At 39.5% G+C, this 26,452-nt stretch overlaps 2 protein-coding genes across 3 annotated transcripts in view; one reads left to right on the forward strand and one right to left on the reverse strand.

Moving 5' to 3' along the window:
- On the reverse strand, positions 1-5,145 carry DYNLT1 (dynein light chain Tctex-type 1). Its single transcript, XM_032101961.1, has 5 exons — positions 5,035-5,145; positions 2,232-2,273; positions 1,028-1,151; positions 745-822; positions 1-420 (listed from the first exon to the last, which is right to left on the reverse strand). Exons 1-5 carry the CDS (start codon positions 5,059-5,061, stop codon positions 350-352), a joined length of 342 nt encoding a protein of 113 aa, XP_031957852.1. The 5' UTR covers positions 5,062-5,145; the 3' UTR covers positions 1-349.
- Positions 5,146-5,210: 65 nt separating this feature from the next.
- SYTL3 (synaptotagmin like 3) overlaps positions 5,211-26,452 on the forward strand; it is a 37,109-nt gene continuing 15,867 nt past the window's right edge. The window contains exons 1-8 of one of the 2 annotated variants that reach the window (XM_032101957.1): positions 5,211-7,320; positions 11,061-11,611; positions 13,061-13,276; positions 17,090-17,154; positions 19,740-19,791; positions 21,069-21,141; positions 22,066-22,138; positions 25,485-25,609. In XM_032101957.1, coding sequence (XP_031957848.1) covers positions 11,502-11,611; positions 13,061-13,276; positions 17,090-17,154; positions 19,740-19,791; positions 21,069-21,141; positions 22,066-22,138; positions 25,485-25,609 — 714 coding nt within the window. In that variant the 5' untranslated portion in view covers positions 5,211-7,320; positions 11,061-11,501. The remainder of the gene's footprint in view (positions 7,321-11,060; positions 11,612-13,060; positions 13,277-17,089; positions 17,155-19,739; positions 19,792-21,068; positions 21,142-22,065; positions 22,139-25,484; positions 25,610-26,452) is intronic. The other variant, XM_032101958.1, reaches the window with a different exon arrangement.

Here is a 26,452-nt window from a genome sequence, read left to right on the forward strand (position 1 = left end):
TTATGAATTTCAATAATTTAATGGTAACCAAAAGTACAAAGTGTGAAAGTCAGTGTCTCATTTATTTTGGTCTTAGAAAAGAAATCTAGAGAAAGTGTTTACACTGCAGCAGATTTCAGTATTAGCACCTTGAAGAGAAGTTCTGAAGTAATAGAAAAGTATAGCAAACACTGGGATGGTACTAGGTACAAACATAAAACATGTAACAGCATATTTTCAAATTTCTACCTTTAAAGAAAAGTTATTTTAAAAATGCATTAAAAACAAGTTGTTCCAGTATTCACAGTTTGAGTGGACATGGAATCAAGTGCAGGAATAGAAAAGAGAAGAATGAATGATTTCAAGGCAATTATAATGCAAGTCCAAAGGCACTGACAATACAGTACATGGTCTTATTCTCCCATCTCACAGTGCAGGTTCCTGCAAATACAAAAAAGGGCTTCGGAAACAGAAGGAAGTTACAGTGATTAGATGCATGCCCCTATATGCATTTTTATACTTGCTTCCTTTAAGAATCTTAAGAATGAAGCTTTCAGAACAGTCAAGCATTTCATATATAGCCCAGTTAGCATCACAGCCAGATAATACCAAAATATACCAAAAATACCAAATACAAAAAAATACCAAACAGTATGCTATTACTCCAAAACTACAGCACTTGGGGGAAATAAAAGTATGCTGCCTAGTGTTAAAGAGAGTGGCATTAAGCTGCAAGTTGGAAAATCCAAGAGTTGTGTTTCTTACCATCACTGGAGTTGTCCCAGAAGCAAGAGCTTGCTGTATGTAGCCCAGCACCATTCTTTTGCATAATCACACAAGTCACTGTTAGTCAGTAGAGAAGCTTTGATTAATTTCTCGCTAACATTAACATTTAGCTCCATTTTTGCTCAGCTTAGCACACACACACAAATATGAATGCTTGTGAGCAGTTGACAGACAAGGTTCTTCCTAAGATCCTCCCCCACCCCCCACCTATCAGTGCACTTGACTGTCCCAGCTTTCACAGAGAAGGGGAAGCTGAGCTCACCGATGTACTTGAAGGGCTTCCCCAGCTTTGTGAGCTGGCTCAGGGTTTGTTCCACCACGCTTGTTGTCCACTGGTTCACTTTGCTGTGCTGGTAGGCATTGCCACCGATAGCACCCTCTATGGCCTGGGGGGGACAAACAGGTAAAGGAGCTGCGCTGCTGTCAACTGCAAGGCACCCATTAACCCTCTTCAACATGGACCCCATACCATAGAAAAATCCTAAATACTGCTGGTCCACACTGGCTGTGGGAAGTGTTTTCAATTATTAAAAACATGCAGGTCAGAGTCTGAGCTGGGCATAGGGGAAATCACCACAGATCCCATGCTCTGTTCATTTTGTGATATTTAGATTATTTGTAATGTCATACAGCCAGAGTTATGAAACAGGTCCTGCATTTAAACAGTCCTGAAGAGAATTTAAAAAGGCACAATAGTACAATAGCTCATTCACACATATTCTTCTACAGAAATGAAATTCAGATTTTTGAGCAGAATTTGTTTTGGGAAACAAACCCCCAGATTAAAACAAAAGTCCCATGTAGTGCTGGTTACTAACAGAGCAGAAGCCTCCAGCCAAATAATCCATTTTACTTATGAGGATAGTTTCCCCCTTAAGATAGCAATAAAAGTATGTTAAAGCTACATGTTCTTCATTGGCACATTTTTTCATCACAGAAATTATTTAAAAAATAACCACAAAATTATTTCGAATTCGGAAGAAACAGGAGCATGTATTAAGGCATGTGTATTCAATTTACAGAGTCTGACCAAAACAGTTACTTTGCAACAAGAAAAAGATTGCACTAGTTTACAAGAGGAATTCCAAATCCCACTGGAAATTTTCTAGACAGAAAATTCAAGTTTCTTAGCAACAAGAGTAGTTCAATCATTCCAAACAAACAAGAACTCACTTTGGAGAAAGGCATCTTGAAAGAACACAGTAACATGCATATGCAGTCTATAAAACACTCCTGTATTTTACTACAATACAAAATCTATTTCTATGGGGCTTAACATAAAATATCCCCCTAGAAATTCTAATAGGGATGCACTGCAACCAGAGAGGGGTGTATGAAATTACTTTAAGAGCAACCTATCTAGAAATCTTTTACGTATCAGTTATCATATTTTACTGAATGCCTTTTAGTATACAGCAGACAACATTTGAAATTTCACATCAACAAAGGGAAAATGTTTAAATTACCTCTTTAATGATGCTACTGACTTCATCAACAACAAAGGCAGTCTACAAAAGAAAAAGTAGAATTTTAAATAATCAGTGGACACATTCTTCTGTTTATGATCTTCAAGCTCTGTTAAGAATACGCACTCAAAATTTAATTTATGCTTGTCAGATTTCTGGCAAGTCAGAAGATACCAAGTCTGCCTTCATTTGCATATATACGTACTCTGGCTCCTTCTGCCCAGTCAAGTTAACCTTCTTAGAAATACAACAGAAAGTAAGAGATGAACTAGTATTGGCTGGCCTTTTGAGTCAAGAAAGCTTCCCAATTTTAACTTGGAAGCATTAATAACATGTATAGAACTTGTGTACATATATATTCCCCTTTCCCAACAAGCACTAATGTCCGCACATCACAGTGGGCTCACGGAGATAACCTCAGCTTGCAGTTAAATGGAACCGACATCTCCAGGGCATCGATGTGGACAAAATATCAATTCAGAGCTGAAGGAAAAACTGTCATGACAATCTCAGCTGGGGATAAGAATAAAGCTGCCCCTTGGAAATCAAAGGGGAAATGTAGCTAGCTGACCTTCAGCCTTCAGGGAACAGAGATTAAGCACATGGAATCAAGAGAGAGAATGCCCCAACATTCACTAATACCAAAACTACCACCCATTTACATGTACCGTTAGTAGTTTACATTTTCTTGTTTTATTCCCTCTGCTCCTGCTGCCTCCCATGTCAGGGTGTTAGAACAAGCTGCTCCCACTGCTGGGGTGGCCACTCAGGGCCAGGGAGCACTGACAGGGGGAGCCCCATGAGGTACAGCAGCGAGTCACACACCACCCTGTCGCTGCTGGTATCTCACAGTCTCTCACCTCACAAACTAGGACAGAAGAGCACGTAAAGGCAAACTGATTAATTTCAAAAGACCAAATAAGAATGCAAGAATGAACCTAACCAGGTGTATGTTGACTGGGTTTTCCCTGAGAGGTCAGTCAGCTTCCCCAGCTGACAAAAATGAACAATAGCATAATTCATGTGTGCAGGCGGGATGCAGTTACACCTGCTCAGGAGAACTTCAACATCACATTCATAAACCTTTGGCCAGAAGGTCAACAGTCTAGCCAGCTTCAGTGACATGTGACATTCAGAAAAATGAGAGCAACTGATCATTCTCTGTGACAGAAGAAACAGCACACCCTGGGAGACATACTGGGCAATTCCTTTTCTATGCCTATTTGGAGGCACCAACCTGCTTGCAAAATTCAACAATTTTAAAAGCTTTTATGTGCTGTGGCAAATTGCCTTTTACTTTCACCTTCTTGACTTTAATTTTAACATGCTTCACTTATTTTCATGGTACTACATTTTACAGGCGCATACATTTTAAGGTGCACCCATGTATTTAACAAAATAAGGGCTACAGTTACCAAAAACCACTCTCCCACAGAGCTTAAGTTAAGAATATGCATTCCAGACATGCTATGCTGACAGACATGAAGACTGCTGTCAAGCAAGAAGATAAACTGCATACAGTTTTATTCTCCATGAAGTCTGCTCAGAAATGCTTTTGAGTGAGTACAAACATGGTTCACACCAAAGTAAAATGACTTAAAGTCAACCCAGGTTCTCAAAGGTATTTCGATATCTAATTTGTACTGAAACAATAAAGAGATTTGAGAACTTGCTTCTAGGGCTGCTGTTACTTTTCAACCTTCTTCCTTTTTTGGAATGACAAAAATGAACACAAATTCCTGATATCCAGATTTGGGATATATGTGCTGTAACTGAACTATGAAATAATACAACACTACCCGTTTTATCATTATGTCATCTTTTAATAAGATGGCATAAAAACTTTTTTTGGGGGGAAAAATAGTCGGTTACTCTACAGTTTCCCTGTGGTACCTCTCTGGCACAAAGCAAGCAGACAATGTTTCCAACACCTAGTTTAAAATCCCAGGCAACAAATGCCAACTGCAGAGCAATACTACAGTCTTTAGTAATTCTGAAGACGTTTTTGAAAACAGCTGTAAAAATTATGTTCGAGCATGTTAATTGCGTACTTAAAAAAAAAAAATTGTCTGTGGCCCTAACACAGGCCAGGCCCGGCCATCAGGACGAGGCTTTTGGAACAGGACAAGCCTGACACACCTCCGCCCCTCTCGCTGCTTCGCTATTGTCTCACCCAGTCACATCGCGGCTGTGCAACAGTGTCACAGCTCACAGACACTGTCCCTCTGCAAAAGCAGCACTGGCTGCTTCCTCCTTAGCGGGGGGACATCAGGGGGTCATTCGGCACCATAACTGATTGAGACCCTTGATTTATCGCACTCCGTATCTTGTGAATGGGGTGTGACGCCCCATCAGTGCGCCAGCAGCACGGCGACCAGAGGCTTGGACTCCTCTTTCCGCACAGGAACAGCCTGCTCGAGTCTTCCCCTGACCTCAGCGGCACCGGCCACCCTCCCACCACGGCGCTCGGCTCCTCCGGCGGGGGCAGCCCGAAGCCACGACACCCCTCACGCCTTTCCCCCAAGGGACCTGCAGCGGCAGGGGTAGAAGCCAGGGTCGAGGAGCCCAGGGAACACCCGGACAAGGGGCCAGCTCCCGGAGGGCGGTAGAACAAAGGCTGGGTCCGTCTCCCGCCGGTGCCCCGGACGCACGGCTCCACCCTGGGGGAGGGCCACAGGGATGGCGGCGGGGGACGCCGAGGGGTGGGGTCCGAGGCGGACGGGCACCGCCTGAGACCCTCCGCCGGCCCTGAACGGAGACGCCAGGCGGGAGGCTGTGTTCCCCCTGTCCCCCGTCCCGTTACCTCCTCTCCCGTCTGGAACTCGTCCATGTTCCCGGCGGAGCCGCTCGCGCCGCCACCGACCCCCAGCACCGCCCCCGCGCCGCTGAGCCCCTCGCCGGCTGCCGCCCGCACTGCGCCTGCGCGTCAGCGCCAGCGCCCGCCTGGGCTGGGCTGGGCCCGGCGGCCTCCAAGATGGCGCGGTTGCCGTAGCGACAGCGGCCCCGAGCCGGGCGGGAGATGGCGCTGCGTGGTGGTGTAAAACATCCCAAAGCCTGTGGCTGAGAGAGGCAGGGGGTGCTTGTCACGGCTGTGCTTTTCATACGGATAGCTTGGCATTCGGGTTCAGCTACCCAAGAGGTCCTTCCCTGCTTCCCAAGGAGGGAAGGAGAATCTGCGTCTTGTTTCTGGAAATAGCTTGAAAAGAAGGCCTGCCTATGTCACAAACAGAAAATCATGGAAAAAACTCTCCCTGTCTTTTCATTGCATTTCCCCCCACCTCAGCCGGAGGGAAGTGACAAGGCAGGTTTGGTGGGCATCTGGCATCCAGATAGGATCAACCCACCACAGAAGAATACCTGAATTCTTACAGTTCTAAGCAGATCACATGATTTTTAGCAGACATAGTAAGAACCAGGAGAATGAAATTAAAGGTCACACTTGTCACAGTTCCTGGATGTCGTGTGTGTGCAGTGTTTACAGATTGTCCAAATCACTGATGCTACCAGCCCCTTAGAGCTGCTCTAGGCAGTCAAAGATGCTGTTCAGACTCAGAGGGGCTTGAATGAACTGCCAAAAGAGTCTGGATGGAGGAAGAAATAACTTACTGAGGACATGTGCAAAGGGCAATATGGAGACAGGAATAAGTAGCTCTACAAGTGCAGGACCAGCTCACTTGGTAGCTGTTCCATAGACACATAGAGTAGGGAGGTGTTTAGGTAGAATTTAATCTCAATTTATCGTATGGTGCTGTTAAAAAAAAAGACAAAAAAAAAGACAGAGAACCTGGAAGCAGTATTCCTATTGCCCTCTCTGCAGTAAGGCTGCACAAGGAATACCGTGTCCAGTTTTGGGCATTGTATTTCAAGAAAGTTGAGGGAGTTACAGCTCCAGGGCTTGAGGGTGCTGACTGATAAGGTTTGATGTTGTCTCCAGTCTGCTGTCAGGCTCTGCCTTCTGTTTCTCCTGCAAAAGCAGACCCTGACCAATCACCTCACTTTGGGGCTCTGCAGGCACCCTGCGGGCAGCAGCAGCTCCGCTCACCCCAGAGGGATACGGTGGGTCTGTGGCTGGATGCTGAGCACATCCTCAGCCCCATTCCAAGTCAGTTGCTTCCTTTTCCATAATGCAGCTGAAGAAGGTGATTAAACTTGACATACACAGGTGGAAATGTTTGAACCTGTTTAGCTTAATGAGGTTGTAAAATGCAGGCCCTTAAACTTTGCCATGTGAGTAGAATTGCTGTGCTTATCTTAAAACACCTGGAACAGTTAAGAAGGGCTTCTGTGTTACATGCGCAGTTTGGTAGAGCCAGGAATAAGGAGGAGATTGAACTGTAAGAATAGCCTCTTTTTTTTCCCCCCCAGATTTTGAAATAATTGGGATATGATTTTGAACTTTATTACCCACACTCAATTCTGTAGGAGGCTAACTTAGGATATCCAATCTGAATAATGTTTTAATTTTCAATTGTTATGTGAGATCAGATTTCCAGTTGTGAGGTAAAATAACCTCCTCCTTGCAGATGCATAAAACCAGAATTCTGTTGAATTTTTATCTGTACTAATTGCTTTATCATGCAGACCTCAGTAGAAAACTGTTCTGTTTCCAGGAAAGAACTGTTTATGATACAAACCAAGGTTTCTGTGCAAGTCCTGGAGATATTGAGGTTAGAAGCATTTTCACATTTATGGTGTCAGAAAAAGAAACTATACAGAACTCAAAGCCACTTCTCTTCCTGTGCGTGGCTTGAAGACTGAGCATATTTTGCTATATTAGTCAGCTTTTTTAGTCTCCTGTGCTGAGTCTCCTTTTAATGTTAGAAAAACAAATATCTTTGCTTGTTGCTGGTAACAAAACCAGAGACCTGGCAAAAGCTGTTGTAACACTAGAGCTCTTTGTTAAGTGCATTTGCTTTCAGCTGCTTTGGGGTGCTCCTCTGATCAGTGGTATCGGTGCCCAAAGGAAGGAAAGGGGGTGGAGAACAGCCACCAGTTTTCTTTAAGGAGAGGTAGTTAAATAATTAGAGTGCTACTCATCTTTTATAAGCAGTTTGCTTCCTGGTGTCTCTCTTTGATGGCTGCTGAAGAGGTAAGGATGTCATTTTACTCTATTCTGTATGACATAGCATAGGGGGATGCATTTTTATTTACAGGCATGGTGTTTTTCAAACTGAAAAATATTTAATGGAAAAATGGCACGTGGAACTTAATTGTTTGTGTTGACCTTAGTTGTTTGGTTTTATTTTTACTCTGAATTCTGGGGTGGGATGTTATTAATATCACAGACTTAATTTTGGTAAACCGTTCTCAAAGAACTTAAATAATTTTCACGTGCATATGCAGGGATGTGAAAGTTAAACTGCTGCAGCCAGGTAGTACAAAATAACACTTGTAATTTTCTCAACTAAGAATGAATTTATGTGATTGGTCTCAGCAGAATAGAAAATAGCCACAAATTGCAATAGCTTTTGAGACTGGTTTTACTCTGAACTTCCTTAATCTGTTCCTCGCTACTGATGCATTGCATCCATCTCCTGGGTTAATGGATGAGTGAATCCAATTATCTCAAGTAAATGAAGACTGTGACTTTAGAAGATCTGTTAATTTATAATTATTTGTCATTATTTTGCTAATGCTTAAGGATCTGAAAGGATTTTAATAATACATTACAGGTAAAATTGCTTTGAGGAAAAGCTTGCTAAGCCAGGCTTTTTAAGTTTAAAAACTTAAAAAAGAAACTGTTTTTGCAAACTTAATCTAGTGTTAGGTAGGCCTTTTGCTTGATCTTCAGTAATATAACTACATACTATTTTATCCTGACAGAAAAAACCCATGGATTTTTGAGGTTGCACTCTGTTCATGCACAAATCCCTCTCCTAAGGCATAGGCACACTGGTCATCCCTGCTCCCTTATAATGGCTTTGGGATTTCTTATGATATTTTCAAGAAGTTACTGATCCATCTGCAAGGTGCCTGACACTGCATTACTTTAAATACAAAATGTAATAATAAATAATGATAAATATATAATTTAAAATAATGCTTGAACAGAATATTTTTTGTGAACTTTGTGCTGAAAAGGAAAGAGTGTTGTGGTATTTACTAAAGAGCTTGTTGCTACTTTTGTTTTTACATAGAAGATGCTCAGCTTTGAGGTTAGCTGACTGTGTAAAACAGCTTGCTAGCTGGATTCAGTGGGTGACCATGAAAGGAGGGCATCTCTGAAGCTTTATGAAGTTGTTTTCCTGTCTAAGAAGGTCATTACTGAAAACACTTCTTTATTACTGCAAAAAGACTACTCTAGTGCAGACAGCTTTAGTGTAAGAGAAAAGTTCTTATTTCACAACGGTAGAGAGCTTTTCAGTCCAGTTTGAACACCTCTGTGAAATGATTACAAGTTCAAGTTTGTTGTGGGGCCAAGGATTATCTCCCATTTTGGGAGTTGTAATACTTTTATAGTACATTATTTATTCTTACAGCTACTTCATCATTAAGCTAGATTTTGAGTTTTCTTTGGTTATGCAAGAAATACCGACAGAACCCGATGATTGTCAGAGTTGAAATCTTCATGAATGTTAAAAAAACAGCTGTAGGAGTGTTCAGGTGCAATATTGCTACAGTTGCTGGCTGTGTGGTGTATTTTAAGCTTTACTGTCTGCAGTGTATGATCATCTTGCTCAGTGATGAGAGAGCCATGAGTGGCTTTCCCCCTCTCTGCATAGTGCAGATACTGTAGGATAGAGGGCCCCCGGTACTTTACTCTGCAGTAAGTTTGTTCTGTTGTTTAGTAGCAGGAGATGATCCATCCTTTCCATCCTTGTCCCTGTTGGCACTCGATTCAGTGCTTATGATTTATCACCCAGAATAGGGCATGAAGTGTAGCTAGTTTGAAGTGTCATCTGAAACCCATTTGCCCAAACAGGCCTGATGCATGGAAATCTTTGTGCTCTTCTGTGAAGACAAGAGGTAATCCTTTTTTAAAGAATTTGAAGGAGACCTCAAATAGCAATTCTTTCTGTGCTTGCTTAACTGCAGGTGTTGCTCTTTGTAACTGTTTTACTGTGGCACATTCTTAATAGCTCTGTAAGACATTCATGTATTTTCTATAAGATCACCAGAGCAGTTTTATTGGATCCACTTAGTATTGACTGTCATGCACTTGCTAGATTTTACCGATGCTTTAGTGGGATTTTCTGATGGTGTTTGAGATATGCCAAAATCTTAGGAGTTTATGGCAAATGTGCCTTGCCCTGTAGTGGATGTTTTGGTATCCTGTGTAGGGCAGAGTGGCCAGAGTTTGTGCTGACTCCTCTTTAGATTATGTTGACTTAAATGGAGTTGATGGCTTTAAACATGCTCATCAATCCCAGCAGGTATTCATAAGGTAAAAGATGAAAGCAGGTGAAGGATCCAGAAGCCTTTGAAAATGACATATTGTGTTAAAAAAAATTGCTCAAGCTTTTTATGTTTCAAATGAGTAATTTCCTGTGAAACTGCAGTTGGTAAGGAAATAAAATATGATTATGCCTATCTCTGTCTCTTTTGTTTCCACAGGAAACCAATCTTTTTTTTTTTCTTGAACACAAGCTTCTGTGAAATGCTTTGTCCTTTTGGTATCTGTTGAAGGGTTTCACAAAAACCCTCCCATACACAAATGGAATGCAACCTGTTTATGTATACATACTATCATCCTCTGCTTTTTCTGGGGGAAAATTAAGTAACTTAATTGGGGTAAGCTGCATGTAAAGTAATTCCCTGCACTGACAAAAGTACAGTGTCACTATATGTCTGAAGTTTTAGTGGGTTGTTTTGGTGGTTTAGGTTTTTGTTTGTTTTAAATTTAAAACTTAGTATTTGAAAATAATGATCCGGCAATGCAGATGGTTGATCAGATTCTCAGCTGACGTCCATCAGTGAAGCATCAGGAACTGCTCTGGGAAAGCTTTACCCTTCTGTCCTAGTGTCTACACCTGCCTAGGGCCTGACCATGTGTATCTACTTCAGATAAAGTTTGAAACACTTAACTGGTTTCCATATACGCACCTTTAATATTGGTATACCATAAGTGGAATTGTATGACAGTTCTAGTAATATGCACTAAACATGAGACCGTAATGTTGAAAATTAATGTGGTGTGTAAGCTGGTTTAAGTGAACAATCTTCTTTCTCGACTTTGCTGCAAAGCATATTAAAATTATTTTATATTTTAGTGGGGGTTTTGCAAAAGTGAAGGTCACAGAATATATCCAAACTACAGTTGTGGTTCTGTTTTAATTTTAGACTTCTCATATATTAGTATGTTAGTTTTATCAGTTTGGGACCAAAATTGTTAGTGCACTCAGTTGGAAATAATATATATATCTTAACTTTTTAGTGTTTCTGTGTATTAGCAAAGATAATAGCATTATTTGGTGTCAAACTGTTTATCTGGACTTAACAGACACAGGTAATTGATGGAAGTGACTCAGAGGTCTTTTTTGCCCCTCTTAGTCTTGTGATGTCTTGTCTTTTCAATAAAATGAGATTAGAAAGAGACATTTTTTCTCCAAAATTTTGTCTCAAGCAATATGACAGTCGTGGGGTCTGTAGGCCTGTGTTCAAAACTAACTTAAGCTTTTTTATTGGTTGTTTTATGTTGACTGTATGAAAAATGTGAAGGTATGTGCCTGAGTGCAAATGGACAATATGGTGAGCCTCCCTGGAGAACAGGACTATCTTAAAACCTCTCCTGTGTCCGAATTACTTCATGAAAGGTTTGAGTGTAACAAAATATATCCTTCACATTATATGCAATGTCTTGAAGAGATAATGTATTTTTTTTTTCCTTAGGCCCAGAAATCCGATGTCTACAAGACCAAATAAAGAAACCCAAACCATTTCTGCCACTGCTTACTCCATCTCTTGACAAATTGTCCCTCCATCTGGTGCCAGTTCAAGCCCTATCTGGGACACTGCTGCAAGCTCTCATCTCTTTTGGGGCAACTTTCAGTGGAGAAAAGAAAAGGAAGTTAAAAGACACGTGAAAAAGTCAAGACTGCTGTGACCTGGATAACTGTTCATATTCCCTGGGTAGCAGAGACACTTAAATGATGATCTGTGCAAAGACAGACAAAGTTATTTTTCTTGTCAATGGTATGACACAGTGAAACACATCAACAATCAAGTAAGAGCACAGGCATTTAGGAAACACCCAGACCATCATTCTGGATGTAGTGGAACCTGTAGGACAGGAGTCTTATGAAACAAGTGAAATAGTGGAATTTGGCAAAAATGGCCTGTGAATTTAATCTGAACTTCCTTAAGGAATTGGAACGAGAGGCTGTTCTGGAAGTCCTATACCGTGACCAGATGGTGAGAAAAACAGAGGAGGAAAGAATAAGGTATCTGCTGTTCCCCTATTCCTGTTTTCTGTTTGTGGTGGTTTTTTTTGTTTTTTTTTTTTTTTTTTTTTCCTTCTCAATTACTCTTCTTCCATTTTGTTGTCCTTCTAAATGTACTCCCCTTTTGACTTCTTGTTAGCTAATGCCTTTGTATTCTCTGGGAAATCTAAGGTTATCCAGAGCCTCCTGACTTTGCCATTCTATTGACTCTACACTAAAGATCAGCAAATCCTGTTCACTGAATAATCTACTTGGTGAATTTTACTTCCAGCCTTCACAGAAAGTTCAGTTGTTGGCTGTATTTTTTCTCTTAAGGCTTTATGGCATTCTCATAATGTTCCTATGTATGCATATGTATAGTCTTGGTAACATGGAACATGTTCAGATCTTTGGCTGGCTTGTTTAGCTTACATTGTTCCAAGACAGGAGTTAAGAATCATTGGATACTTGTTCATTGTGCTAAATCCATCACTGTCCCTTCTCACACACAGCAGGTGGCAAGCACACAGTGCTGCCTTGGAGGTTGTTACTTGTGTCAATAGGTGTCGTTGGTTAGGAAAGGATTTTATTTACTAATTTCACACTGTGCAAGTATCTCAGCTAGGGAGGATAAAGGATAATTCTCCAGCACTTTATTTGATTTATATCTTGGCTAGGACAAGGATTTCCTAGTACCTTGTTTCCTGCTTTGTGATATTGCATCCCACTGGAAAACTAGGTATTGGTGTGGATAAGATATACATTTTTAAATCCCTTAAATGTGGAAATTTAAACTTTGTCTACATCAAACATTTACATAAGTATTACGGGACATATTAAATGAAAATAATAATAATTATGTGTAGGGTTATATAGAAAGTCTGAATTGTTTAGAAAATCCCTTTCAACTGGTGATGATGTTACTAACAATTAAAACCACAGATCTTGATTATTGGTGCATGCACTGGAAGCAAAGTTAACGACAAGGAGAGGTTTTGATATTTTTGGCTGGTGTGCTTTTTTGTTTTGGTTTGGTTTTTTAGCTTTCAGTGGATGCATTTGTTATGATTATTTTTTTACTTGGTGGAATATTTAGTTCTTGGATAAATATGATAAAAAAACATCAAATGGAAGGGAGCACTGTTTAGTCTCAGTTTTTGTAAGTGAATGCATAATCACTTACATAAAATGATTTCAGCACCCTGCCCTGAGTGGGCCTGAAATGAACAAAACCCCATTTATACTTGACTCTTTCTCTGTTAGTATGCACAGTTCTGGTCACACACACAGAGTCACTGCAAAAATGCTGTATGTGGATGTTTTCAAACAGTGCTCAACAGAGGTCACACTTGAGGGCATATCTCCCACTCAAAATGGTATTGCACAACCAGGGTATTACTAACTTGTGCTTTACATGAGGATTTTGTCCTATGTAGTTTTTTTCTTTTCCTTTCTTACCCGTGGGATTAGGAAAATGAAACTGCAGCTGCAGCAACTTCGGTGGAAGGGGGCAAAAAATGCAAGGCATGAATACCAGGAGAGATCTTGTGCTCGCTGTCAGAAGTCACTGGGGGTGTTGATGAACAGAGGCGCAGTGTGCAATGGATGCAGTCATCGGGTGTGCTCGGAATGCCGTGTCTGCCTGACCCCCTGCCTTTGGAAATGCACCATTTGTTATGCTCATGGGTAAGGAATTTTTCTGGTTTACACCAGTCATCCAATGGATGCCCACTGGTTTCGTGTATCTGTTGCTTAAACAGTTAATGAAACAAAGCCACTGGTGTAATGAAAATGTTGGCTGAAGTCCTGGTAGTGATGAAATGGTTGAGAACTTCGTGTGATACTTCACGTAGTCGGTATTTCCCTTCCTGTGTTTAGCAAAATGAATCCTCAGGGTAGGCCAGAGGTACTGTGAGTGTGATGAAGGTGAGAACAGCGAAGCATAGAAACAGTCGTGAGTTTCTGAGCCACACAGAGAACTCCTTCCCCTGACTCAATGTTGAACCAGTGCGTCCTCACAACCTGCTGAAGGCGCTGTGCTTTGATGTAGTATAGCCAATTTCTTGACAATTTCCTAATCATTATTTTCTGCCTATTACCACAGGAATGAGAAACCAGGATCAATGAATAATTTTAAGTCATGCTTTATAAAATTTTAGAAAGCAAAACTAATTAATAACATTGCTAAGATTTATTCAAATATGGTCAAAAATCCAAATTTGTTTACTTTGAGTTAGTTGTTTTTTTTTTTTTTTTTTTACACTGTATCACACTTTTGTATTTCAGGATACAGGAAACAATCTTTCTTTTACTGTACTGGTACTTTTTTTAATATCAAAATATTCCTTCGTGGTCCATTCTATTCATTACAATCTTTCTAAGCAAAAATGGTTTAGGTATACTTCCACATTTGATAAAAATAATACGTAGGCAAAGAATGAGAGTTTTGGAAATTATTCAAAAGCTCTGCTGGATTATATATATCCCTGTCGAAGGGGTGAGGATTTGGATGAAAATTTATTTTATGCCAGTACAAGATGAATCCACCACTCTACTCCCTCTGCAGGTGCAAAAATGATATTAAAATAAAGGGAAATATAAGGCAAAGTATTGGTCTCAAACAAATTTGTACTAGTTTGAAGTAATTTTTTATAGTTTGTAAGAGAGTTATAAACTATCCCCAACAAGATATTTTCTGAATCTTCAGTTTATTTAGCAACTAATATGCAAAATAGGTAGATCAGCTCTACTTATACTTGATACAAAACAGTTACTAGACTTTGGTGCATGTGTTTTGCTGTGTTTCAAACTATATGCATTAAACTGAAAATTCAGAAGTTAACTTTCCATATTCTTCTCTAGGTAACCCTCTCCACTTCTTGGTTTAAATTAGTTTCCAGTTATTTGGTGGCCACAGTGGAAATACCCTATTGAGAGTGGTTGGTTGTTAAGCTGCTTTGTGTAGTGCTGCACACCTTCATTTATTTCATAAGCTGGTCCAGATATTTAGTGGTAAAACCAGTAAAACATTATTTAGATTAATTAAAAGACCTTTTTACTTTTTTTCAGGAAATTACCTTTTTTAAATCTTGCTAATACAGATGGATATGTCAGCTGTTAGTGAATTTCTCTTTATAGCGAAGAGAGAGCACATTTGATCTTTAGTCATGATGTAAAGTCAATTAAATTCAGTCAGACTTCTTCCATCGCCTTCAGCGAGCTTTACATCAAAGCTGCAAATCTCAAGAAGGGTAGGAAGTGCAGCAATGTGGTAGATGCTACTCAGCACCTTTTGTTTATCCTGGTGAGGGGAAAATAGGATGGCTAAGAAAGGTAAGAGCTTATTTTCAAGTCTCAAGTAGCTCTAATTTTGAGTCTTGTTTATCACTAGAGTAATTTTTTCCTGGACCAAACAGCAGCAGCAGCACTATGTAGATTCTCCCCTAGACACTGGGGTCATGTTTGTAAGGAACTTGCTTATACACCTCAGTGAAAGAGCAAGCAGGGATAAGCAAATTTTGTATTTCTTACAAAATAAGAAAATTTGCAAGCCTTGTGAACTTACAAAGTTTGTATCTTTCACCTGGAAGAGACATCTCTTGTGTGGAAGGAGTTGGTATAGCGTGTTGGGGTTTTTTTAAAGGAATTCTATCTTCTAGGAGTCTAGAATGATGTTTTCTTTGGAGGAGTTTAGTCTATTTTACCTGGCAAAGGTTCTTTATTAGGTTTGTTTTCATACTTTTGGTCATATCTTAACTCAATACACTCTTTATCCACAAAAAAAAGGGTATTTTCATTGGGTGTGGTCAAATTATCATAGAATGGTTTGGGTTGGAAGGGACCTTAAAGATCATCTGGGTTCCACCCACCCTGCCATGGGCAGAGACACTTTTCCCTAGACCAGGTTGCTTAGAGCCTCATCCAGCCTGGCCTTGAACACCTCCAAGGAAGGGGTGTCCAAACTTCTCCAGGTAGATTCAGTTATCACATGAATCGGTGCAGAACTGGAGATTAAACTCTGGCAGATAACCAGAGGGTAGTGGGAATAACATAAAGGGAGAGCTGGGGTTGAAAATCAAGGCACTATACCAATGCAAAGCCCTTGAAGGCAGAGATTTCAGACATTTCTTAGTTAATAGATGTCCATCCAAGATAAGTAAGTATCCTGTCTCAGTTATTTAAACCTAATTTTCAGACTCACCTGTGTTCAGTTATGCACAAGGATCTATGGTTAGGCATGAAAATAAATTGTACAGTTTACATGGGTAGTGTTTTTCTTTTTAATATTCTGCATTGCTACTTACAAAGTTACAATTTAAATGCCTAAAGGCTATAAAATCAAGCCACAGAAAGAGCAAAAAGCATCCTACCTACAATTTGTCTGTTTCAACACAGAATATGGTGAGGTGTGGAATGGCAGACCCAGGGGTTTTGTTGCCTAGCCATTGGTGGATATCACTTTAGCTCTTACGTTTAGAGATTTTGCTTTCTTAAGAAGATAAGCCCTACATGAATTTACTGTTTATATGCTGTTGCCAGTTTCAAGCCATTTTGGCAGAGGGAATGGTAATAAAGAGATTAATTTTATAGAAGGAAAATCAACTACTGGGTAGAGAAGAAAGTTTAGTAGTGCCTGCATCAAGGAAACTTTTGCAGTGAGACCTCATCTTATAATAAGCATCACAAAATTCACAAGGAAGGGAGATATGTCATATACAAATTAGTAAGACATTTAGGTGAGAATTTGGAACCTGAAGAATCCAGAGAATCCTATCATCAGTTAATTTTTTTTTTAATCTCTCTTTAATAATGGCTGAGTTCCAATTGCAGCCTTCAGCAAGAGTAAGATTTGCTGAAAATCTGATCTTGACAGAGCTATTTAATCTGATATAATTTTGTACTTGTTAATCATTACTTTTCTGATCCTGTGATCCTGGTGCCTTTGACATCGATGTAACTGATGGTAGTCTCCACAAAATGAAGAGATGGGCCATGAAGTGCTTGTGCTGTCAGGCCTGTGGAGCTCAGTGCTCCCTGGTAGCCATCCCAAGTCCTGCTTGGAACCGTGTCCTCTACCATGGCCACTCCCCACTTCTCAGAGAAGCTGCAGCTGTAAGCAGCCAGCACCCCAGTCAGCACAAGTGCCTGTGCTGCTTTGCAAGTAGCTTGTACAGACTGGAGTGCACCCAGGACTCCTGCCTTCAGAGCAATGCCTAGAGCAGTGGGTATCACGTTCCATGGGCAGTCCTACATTGCAAAGGAAAACAAACTATCAAACAAAACCCCTGTCAAAACCAAACTAAAAGTCCCCAAAGGATTCCTCCCCTCTGTGTTTTTTTTCAGACCCACAGCAAAACCAGTCAGTGGATTGAGTAGTCATGAAATCTTAGTTTTATGGTAGGATTAAGAAAGGATTTTGGATTGTTAAGCAGTTACTGAAAACTTGAAGAAATGTACTTGCAAACATTTTGATTTAAATATCTTTTGATTGTTTTTCAGAGATGTGAAAGTAAAGGCTGGTGAATGGTTCTTTGAGGAACGAGCAAAGAAATATCCAGGTGAAGGTAATCCCTGGGACAGATCATAAACTGCTATATAATGTGTAGTTGTCGTCTAAGTGAAACACAGAATGTAGTCTGACACTGTATCTAATGTTTCTTCCATTCTACCATGCAGTCCATCTGTCTGTGCAGTAAATAAAACATGAAGACAAATTAACAGAATGCATTTAAAGGTAGAACTTATTTTGTCTGAGTAATAAAAATAAGAAAATTACTGACCCTGTAAATTCGAATTAATGAGCATGTAAGACTTCTAAGAAATACAATGGCATTAAATTAGTATAGAAATGTTATATGTACAGGAAAAAATGATCTTGCATTCATCATTTGTCAAAGTTAAAATTTCAGTTGTTTTCACTGAGGAGGTTCTAAAGTTTAAAGAAATGAGAGAATAGAATAACCACCCCTCCCCCTCCCCCCCATTTATAGCTATAAATCAGCAGAGAGCTAAATGCTTACTGTTTCATTACCTCCAGCCAGCTGGCTGTGCCATTGCCTTGTGCTGGGGTCTTTTAAGTGCCATTGAAAGTACAAAGCCCTAAATGAAATTATAGAGGATGTGGATGGATTGCTCTATGGGGAATGTGTTTTGCCAGCCAAGGAGCTATTATTTTTTGTTTTCACCTACAATAATTAGTGAGGTGGAGAGGATTTCTTTCCTCTATCCTTTGAAGTGCCACTTCAGATAGGCATCTGTTTCATTTTGTGCCTGACTGTAGTTAAATGATACAGTTTCACTTCCAGTACCTGCGTCTATGTTTAGGAGTAGTTGGTGAAAAGGAAGCAACTGGGCCTTAAATCTCTCTTGGGAAGCTTGAATAGGAAGAATTTTGTAAATGGAAGAGCATAACCCGGCAAAGTTTGGGTTCTAGGTGTTTGTGAAAGGCATCAGGCAGCATATTAGGAAACTAAACTAAAGTTCCTATTAAAACAATTAATTTAAAATTTGAAAGATTCTACTGAAGTCCATTCTAGCTAACACAATTTCTCATTTTGAAATATTAGTTGGCTGATTTTTTTAAAGCACAGTTTCATCCAATAACCATTGATAATAATTTCCCCTCATTCTTCTCAGCGAGTCTAAAGCTGGTAATTTTATCAATCTCTCTATTACTGGAAAATTTTGTTCTCAGATACTGAACCTGATATTGCAAGGCACTGACTGTGTGTTTTCCCAGCAAAATAAATCAGATCTCACTTTGAATTATCAAAGCTTTATGGGTGCTTGAAGCATTTTGCTTAGTTAGTCTAATGGTAATGCTGTTGAAATCATGAAGATCTAAGGATGTACAGAAGATAAACCTGCAGGGAGAAATATGTTTTGTTTAGTTCCTTTGATTAGACCAACTGATATATTTAAAGGGGTTAAAAACGTGACAAATTTTGAAACACAGCAACCATTATGCGTCCTTCAATCCTGGAGGGACAGTGCCCTCTTTTGGTTTGAAAATATAGCATAACTGAAGTAATCACTGGAAAATAAGTTTAACTGAAAAAAAAATTTTACCGTGAAGTTTCTCATGTTGTAGAGTAAAAAAAAATTACACTGTTATGCTTTTTATTAATCTTTTTGTAGCTTCTACCTAAAGAAAAAGATTACTATTTTCATAAAAGTGGTAGATTGGTCACTAAAGGCAATCAATTTAAAATCTAAGATAGCAAATGTTACTTATCAGTAAAAGAGAATTCTGGAGTTCCAATTGAAAATCGTAATATCCATGAACTGATTATTGTTTCTACCACTACTAAGGTCTATTTCTTTTATGTAAGTAATGTTATAATTAATGACATCATCAGCAAAACATGGATCACATGCATGTATCAGGAATTACTAGCGATTAAAGTCCCTCCAGATAATTTTGGTTGGCCATTTGTTACGTGCTTTTAGCCCTTTATTATATTTGTGATCCCCCAGGAACAAACTACAATTTTATGAGTCTTCATTGTTTGTGCCTGATGGAGCTCTTGCTCCTTGGTGTCTTCACATCATGTGGCTGCTTACCTGAGGAATGTGCTGTGGTTGCCATTTCCCTGCAAGGGATGCTCTTGGCAAAGGGTCCTGCTCATGTTTGTGAGCTAGTCAGGCATTTTCATCATTGCTCGTCTCTAGTAGGAAAAGTGAAAAGAATTTTTCATGAGATGCAAGAGTTGACCATGTGCCTGCTCTTGTACACGTTTTCAAGCTTCCCTTAGTGTTTGAGTTTTGTGGCTAAAGTGCGCTTTAGTGCAGTGGGCCTGGGCACCACCTGCACTTAGCAACCTTTAGGAATGGGCCTGTTGGCATCTGTATGTGATTGTCCTTAACATTTGTGAGGAGTTCATCTGAATGTGTCACCTGCAACAGGGGAGGAGGAAATCATGGTATGGTTTGAGACGTTTGAGGTACAGGAGAAACTTGTGTGTTGCTTGGCGTGTGTGCTGATACATTAGTTGGGAATTGACTTCACTCCTGACTTGCATGTGCATGAGCTTCTGTAAATACAGGCCAGTTCCTGAAAGGCACTTATTTAAAAAAAATGTTATACAGGCATAAGTAGCTGCTGTTGCTGCTAAATGATCTTTGGAATTTTTCTTTACCTCCTTCATAGGCAGACATGAAACAGTTGGTGCAAAGCTCTTGGAATCTTACCAGAATCTGAGGTAAGGCTCATAAAAGGACAAACAGTCCTAGGACACTGAGAATTTGTATAGGTGATCTATTTTATGTTATAAACCAGCCAGCAGTTTGTATTCCTTTGTTATGAAAAAAAAATCAATACTTTTGGAGTTCAAATGATGAAAGCATAGAAAATTTTTCCCTTTTAGTTGCCAGCAATCCATAGAACAGATCTGATGTACAACAGAGTACTTTACTCTTTGTTTAGAGTAATAGTATCCTACTTGAAACAAAGGGGCATGCATTATTTTTGTTTCATCTGCTTATGTTTTTTTGCATAATTATTTATACAATTTTTTGTTAAACTTGCAAAATACGTTCAAATTATTGTAAATGCAACTTATTTACTAGCTGTCATAACAGCATCGTTATTTGTTCAATGGGAGATATTGCTGATATGATAGTTTTACAATAAATAGTAGACAAGAAGTTAGACATTTTCACTTACCATACTTTAAAAAAATTAAAAATCTAGTACTTTGACTAGAGGCTGAAGCATGAGCATTCTTAAATTATTACCAGTGATATATAATGATGTAACAGTCTGCTTAAAATATGTTATTTAAGTAATCCTCTGCCTTAAAATAAACCAAACCAAAAAACTACAACACCAAACAGCAACAACAAAAACTACTACCAAAACCCAAACCAACTAAAAAACCCCCCAAAAGCCACATGTAAAATAAGATACGAAGAAATGTTTTCAATTTAATATAATTGTCTGGCAAGGCACAGCTGTATAAGAAAGAAACTTATATTCAGCTGGATAAGATCCTAACCAGGACTTGATTTTACCTGGGTGCGGCAAAACTAAAAGAGACTCAAAAAGGAAGTTCACCAGCTACCTTAGGATCTGTGATTGTGCTGTGATAACAGAATCAGTCAGATTGGTTTTTTTCACAGACCAGGACTATTTAGCACAGATGGAATGACAGGAATGTTTAAAGGGTCTTTAACAGCTCTGAACCTAGGCAAGGAAGGATCCTTTTAGTATTGTAAATAAAGATGACTGTTGTCTGAAAACATCTCTGGAGGAGACATGGGGTGTGTTTTACAGGAATTGTGATTTAGAGCACAGGACACAGACTGTAATACTGCCAGCCATATAGAAGTCTAGGGAGCCTATCCTAAATTAGGTCTTCCTGGTAGTTCTAATTTAATAATTTTACCTGGAGCACCCCAAGATTGAGAAAATAGAAAGGTTATTCATCTGTTGGCATAATATATTAATTGTTGCACTGTTTATCTCTTAAATTTCTAGTAAAATTTCTGTCGTACCTCCAACTCCACCTCCTTTCACAGAATCAGCAGCAGGAACCAATGTGATGGTAAATGTATGTATCTGTAGAATACACATATAAGTGCACCACTTAGGGTGTCATTCATATGAAAAGGTCATCCACAGCAATGTGGTAAATAACTGCTGTAACATCACCCTGCAATATATATGCAGCCTTTTGTTGATTTGTCTTTATTTTTATTCTGCATTGGTACTCGGAAAGAAGGTTTAGAGGCTATGAGGGCTGTTTTCCTTTAGTTTTCAGTTTTTGAGGGAAGTGGCTAACCACTCTACTTCACACTAGAATGTTGCATCTGGTTTTTGGTGCCTCATCACAGGAAGATTGGACTGAGATCTGAGCACCATTAGAGCCTGAAGGATCCCATGTTCCCATGGCGTTCAATAATCATGTGTCACTTTCATTACTGAATGAAAAACAATGAATTTGATGGGTGCCTTTGCATTCCAGTTTCTAGTGACAGAATAGTAGAACGTGGCTTGGAACTCATAGAAATTGCACTAAATTACTGTTTCATTTAGTTTTGGATCCTCAGGCCCTGGTTTTGAAGCCCACTGCATTTCTGTAAACATTTTTATGTGCTTACCTGGAGTTTGATGAAAGCTCTTTGATTTGGAGACACAGGAGCATCTTTAATAGATAAAAGTATTAAATACCTTGCAACAAATCAGTGATGTCATTAGTTGTATTTATGAACTCGCTATGTGATCTTTCTGCAAGGAGTTCCACTTACACGTGAAGGACCATGGAACTGAAAAGATTACTTTCCATCTTCATCCATTAGTGTGACAGTTTCCAACCATGTCAATGTATGTCCTCAGAAGTATTTCTCTACAGAAGTGAGCAAAGGGCTGCAGCCTTACCATCTGATTGTTATGTGGTCTGCAGATATGTAATCATGGAAACTTTAAAATTACAAATATTTTGTGTTTTCTTACTCTTTGCGTCTCCTATTTGCAGGAACTTGGTGAATCTAAAAGGTTTAATAAATCTGTGGAAAACTTGTTTTTGTCTCTCACGACACATATAAAAAGTAAGTAGCTTTCATTGTCTTGTCATTCCAGAATAATGTAGTCAAATGTTTCAATTTTTTGGCCACAGTGTTGGCCAAGAAATTGTTATTAAAAAAGGCTATTGAGTAATGGCTGAAACAACTAATGCCAAGGCTGTGCCAATCTGAAAAATAATACAGTATATCGAATTCTCCTAGTATTCTGCCAGTTGTTAAATAACCTGATTATATCAACCCAGAACACCTTTCTTGTAAAGATGTGAAAAGACTGTATAATGTTTTTTTTAAAATTCACCAGGTGTTCAGATGCAGTATATTTAATTCATGTTAGAGTAATAACCAATTGCTGATCTTCATGTTATCTGGCTGAACCCCAGCTGACCCTGTCAAAGAGTCTATCATTTAACAGGAGTTTAATATTTTCATTAACTGGCAGTATTCATGAGGACTTCCTTCCTCTTTCTCAGTCTAGTTGTGTGGAATTTTTCAGTGCACATTTCTAAGTGCTATCCAGTCCTAACAACTCTTGTTCCGTTCTGATGCTTTTGGTTCCTTCCATTCTCTTGCACTGCCTGCTGTTCCTAGGGGTGCAGGACTGTGTGTGCACCTCTAAGGCAAACTACATTGGTGACGGTCATCCTTTGTGCAAAACAAATTAAAGGCATCAGTGACCAGAGGAAAACAACCTCTGAGCCTTAGGAGGATTACAGAGGCTTGCACATTTGCATGGATTTGAACAAACCGTAGTATTTTCTTGCTAGCTTCAACTTACACAACCCCACATGTGAGATTAGACCTGAACAAATCTGGCTTTTGTGCCTTTCTGCCTTTCCCCCTAACTCTTTTCTTAGCTTTTGTTTGATCTTTCCTTGAGCTTCTTCCACCCATCCTAAAGACCTATTCCCCTTTAACTATGCAAATTTAATGTTGTGTCTGTGTGAACGCAGTAAAGCTATGCAGAGACATAGGTGACTTGCTCCTAAACAGAAGTATATGGTGTTGTAGGACACTACTACTGGAGGCAGTAATACTGGCAGCACAGAATGGGATGCAGAGTAATTTATTCAGATTTCTGTTAGTTTGAAGCCTGGCCATATCCCACAGTTACTGGTAAAGACTGTCAGGACTGCAGCAGAGTGATTTATTAATTCACTGCTACCAAAAGGAAGGTCCTTCTCCACTCACATCTTTCTTCTCTCTCTGTTTCTAGCCTTATGCTGCCATAATTAGCATCTGGGACCTTCTATAAACTGGTTTAGCTAATTTAAAGGGCAGAACATTAACCTAGACAAAACACATAGGTACTTTTCTGCTGTTTTAGTGTGGGCTCAAGGTAAGATATATGTTGGAACATGTGCAACAGAGTGCTGGTCCGTGTGATCAGGAGCTAGGGATGGAGAAGAGCAGAGCAATGGTTGCAGAGGGAGATGGAAGCAAGTTTTTAGTTCAGTTCAGCTGTGGATGAAACCCCACTCAGGTGCTCTCATCCTCAGTTACTGTGGAGCAGTTTAATTTGGGAGAAAATAACAGGCTGCTGCAATCATTGAAGTCAGTAATTAAAAAGTATAGGAAGTCTTACAGAGAGAAAGACTTGAGTTTCTTGACTTAAGAAACCAGATTTTTCAGACAATATGGCCTCTCAATGAAACCTGGTACTGTGCTGTTAAACGTTTTTTGTGACAAGTGTCTAAAGTTAGTACTCTGTATCTTATCTTGACAAAAATGTCCTGGTTTGCAGAGGTATTTAATATACCCAGCTCTTGTTTATTGCAGTAAATAAACCTGGAGAACCTTGTTCTGCCTCTGACTCTCTCACTGGAGCCTGTGTGTGTGTGTGTCTGAGAGCAGCGGGAACGAGGGATCAGCGCATGCAGCACAAAGCTGCCATTGTACAGTCTGCTCCTTTGTGCTGTTACCTCCTGTTCCAGTGTGGCTTGGCAGCAAGAGGAGATTATAATCCAATGGTTGCCATTTGGTGAATGTAAAATGAATTACTGGTTGTAGTTTTATTTGCAATGAAAAATTCCTCTTGGCACTAGAGAGAGTGTCAGTCCTGCTGACATTTGGGTAGAGAAGCCAAAAGAAGAATAGATATGAAAACTGAACATTTGTTTTTTCCCACAATAACCTGTTCTGTAACCTGTTCATTCTAAGAGAATGTGAGGCAAGCTGGTGTTTCTGCCTCTTCTGCTGGTCAAGCTACTCAGATTGTATCTATTCCATTAGAACTCTCAATTCTGGTCTCTTTTATGATCTCTGATTTCACTGTGTATGTTAAAATCCTGGTTTCATTTACAGAGATGGCTTAATTGAGCTTGCCTTTGAATAGGTCACATGGTGCTTTAATGGTGTACGCAGAGTACAGTAAACATCTGAGGACTGATTGCTACTAAGAACAAAACTAACCCAGAGTGTCTTTAAAAATCACACCTGAGTGCCATTGTTTTTGAATACCATAATGTTGTACTGTCTGCTGTCTGAGGTTTTTCCACAGAGGCTCATGTTGTGAGAGAAGTGTTTATTTCTTCTGTATGAATTAAACATATGATAGCTATTTCATGTACTACTTATAAATTTTTAATTCTTCATGAGAATCTATCTGGGATTGACAACAAAGTATCTGCAGCTAAGCCTGCTCATATTCAACTTCAGAAGTCATGGATGAGTGCTGCTCTTCCCTTTAAGTGAAGTTCTGAGTGTACACTGAGGAATAAGAAGCGAAAAGTGGAGCATTAAATATCCAGTTGTCCTGTAGATTTATTTGCCGATAAACTACATGTTACTGAAGTGCTAATTCAACAAGGTGCTTAAGTATGGACATAAGCTTATCCGTATGAGTAATGTTATTGAAGTCAATGAGGGCTATTCACATTCTTAAAATTATATGTTGTTTGGGACCAGTGTGTATTATCCCTCCTGTCACCCATATTTTGGATACATTTCTAAATATTTCCCAGTATGATCATCTTTCTACTTTTCATTATCGTGTTGCTTTATGTTGTTATAACAATCTTGCTTTTATCCTGAACCAAACCAAACTGCTTTACAAATCAAACTATACATAGGGACTGTAGTAGCTGCTTCTGCAAGGAAACTGTATTTGATGGCTTACATTTCCTTGCAGTGGCTATAATGATAGGGAGCAAGGAGTATAATTTCCAGTTGAAACAGCATGAAAGATTTAGGGAGGCAAAATATAATTATATACAATATGACAAGCACTTGTCTTCCTATCTCTTTCTTACTGTTAGGAGATCAATGCTAAAGGTGCAGGATGACAGTTTGAAAGCTACAGAATTAGCCTATAAATCTATAGCATTGCTTGCAAAGTTTGTTATAGTGACTTTTCTCTATGTTTTCACTTCAGAAATATCAAAGTCCCAGAATGATATGGCTGACAGGTGTGTCCTAACCACAGATTATGGGAAGAATGTGGAAAGAAGAAAGCAAAGAAGGAGCCAGTCTGACACTGCAATCAACATTACAAGCAGGGTATCCATATTATTATACACAGTCTGTAACTGTAAGAGCTGTTTCAGGAGTGAAATATATTTGTGAGAGCAATCTGTACACAGTGAAATTTTGCATTTATTTTATGAACAGGATGTAGCTGATGTTCACCGACTGTGGTCAGAACTCTGATTCTTCACAAGGTTTTTGACAGATTCTGCACAATTGATTTCAGCTCAGAGTTGAAATATTAGACTGAGATTTTTGCAAAGGGAGGGAAGGATTGAGGGGATGGGGTATTTTGCTCTTAGGTGCTCACAGACACTCTTGACATTGACTTGATACCTGCTCTGTGATTGTTGGGCTGCAGAGAGGTGCTCTGTCTTGTCTTCTTCCTGCCCCTTTTGCTGCTGAACAGGACAAGCTATGACTATCCCAAATCCATCCTGATGTTTTCAGAGCATATTTTAAGTTGGCAGGGAGAAAGCATTGCTGTTTGTTGCTATGCAACTTCCCTTTTCCTTTTGCTTTGGTTACAGTCTCTAGCTTTCAGTATTTCCTTGAGAAGTTTGAGAAAAATCCAGTCATCTGTTTTCCTACAAATTGTGCAGGGCTGAAGATGATGTCGCATTTCTGTTTTAGAGTTACACTGAAGATTTTGTTTTGTACACTTTCAGCTCTCTCAAGTGACTGAACTTTGTCCATACTTAGTTTTCCACATAGTGGGTACTTACTGAATTGCCTTGTTCATCTGAATGAGGTCAATGTGGTTTGCTAAGTGCCTGGATTAGATGCTGAGAAAAGGCCTTGCTTTGGGCCAGACCTTGTGGGACACATTACTCACAGCTCCCTTGTGCACTTTGCTTTCCTCAGAAGGGTTAGGTG

This window comes from Corvus moneduloides, chromosome 3 (genome assembly GCF_009650955.1).
Source record: "Corvus moneduloides isolate bCorMon1 chromosome 3, bCorMon1.pri, whole genome shotgun sequence".
Classification (NCBI taxonomy): Eukaryota; Metazoa; Chordata; class Aves; order Passeriformes; family Corvidae; genus Corvus; species Corvus moneduloides.

Bases quoted from the DNA above. Each gene is read 5' to 3' on its own strand.
- DYNLT1 (XM_032101961.1), bottom strand. From the start codon at position 5,061: ATGGACGAGTTCCAGACGGGAGAGGAG. The intron at 1,152-2,231 runs GTAATTTAAACA...TGTCCCCCCCAG, and splicing joins TCAGTAGCATCATTAAAGAG to GCCATAGAGGGTGCTATCGG. The intron at 421-744 runs GTAAGAAACACA...TTGTATTTGCAG, and splicing joins CTGGGACAACTCCAGTGATG to GAACCTGCACTGTGAGATGG.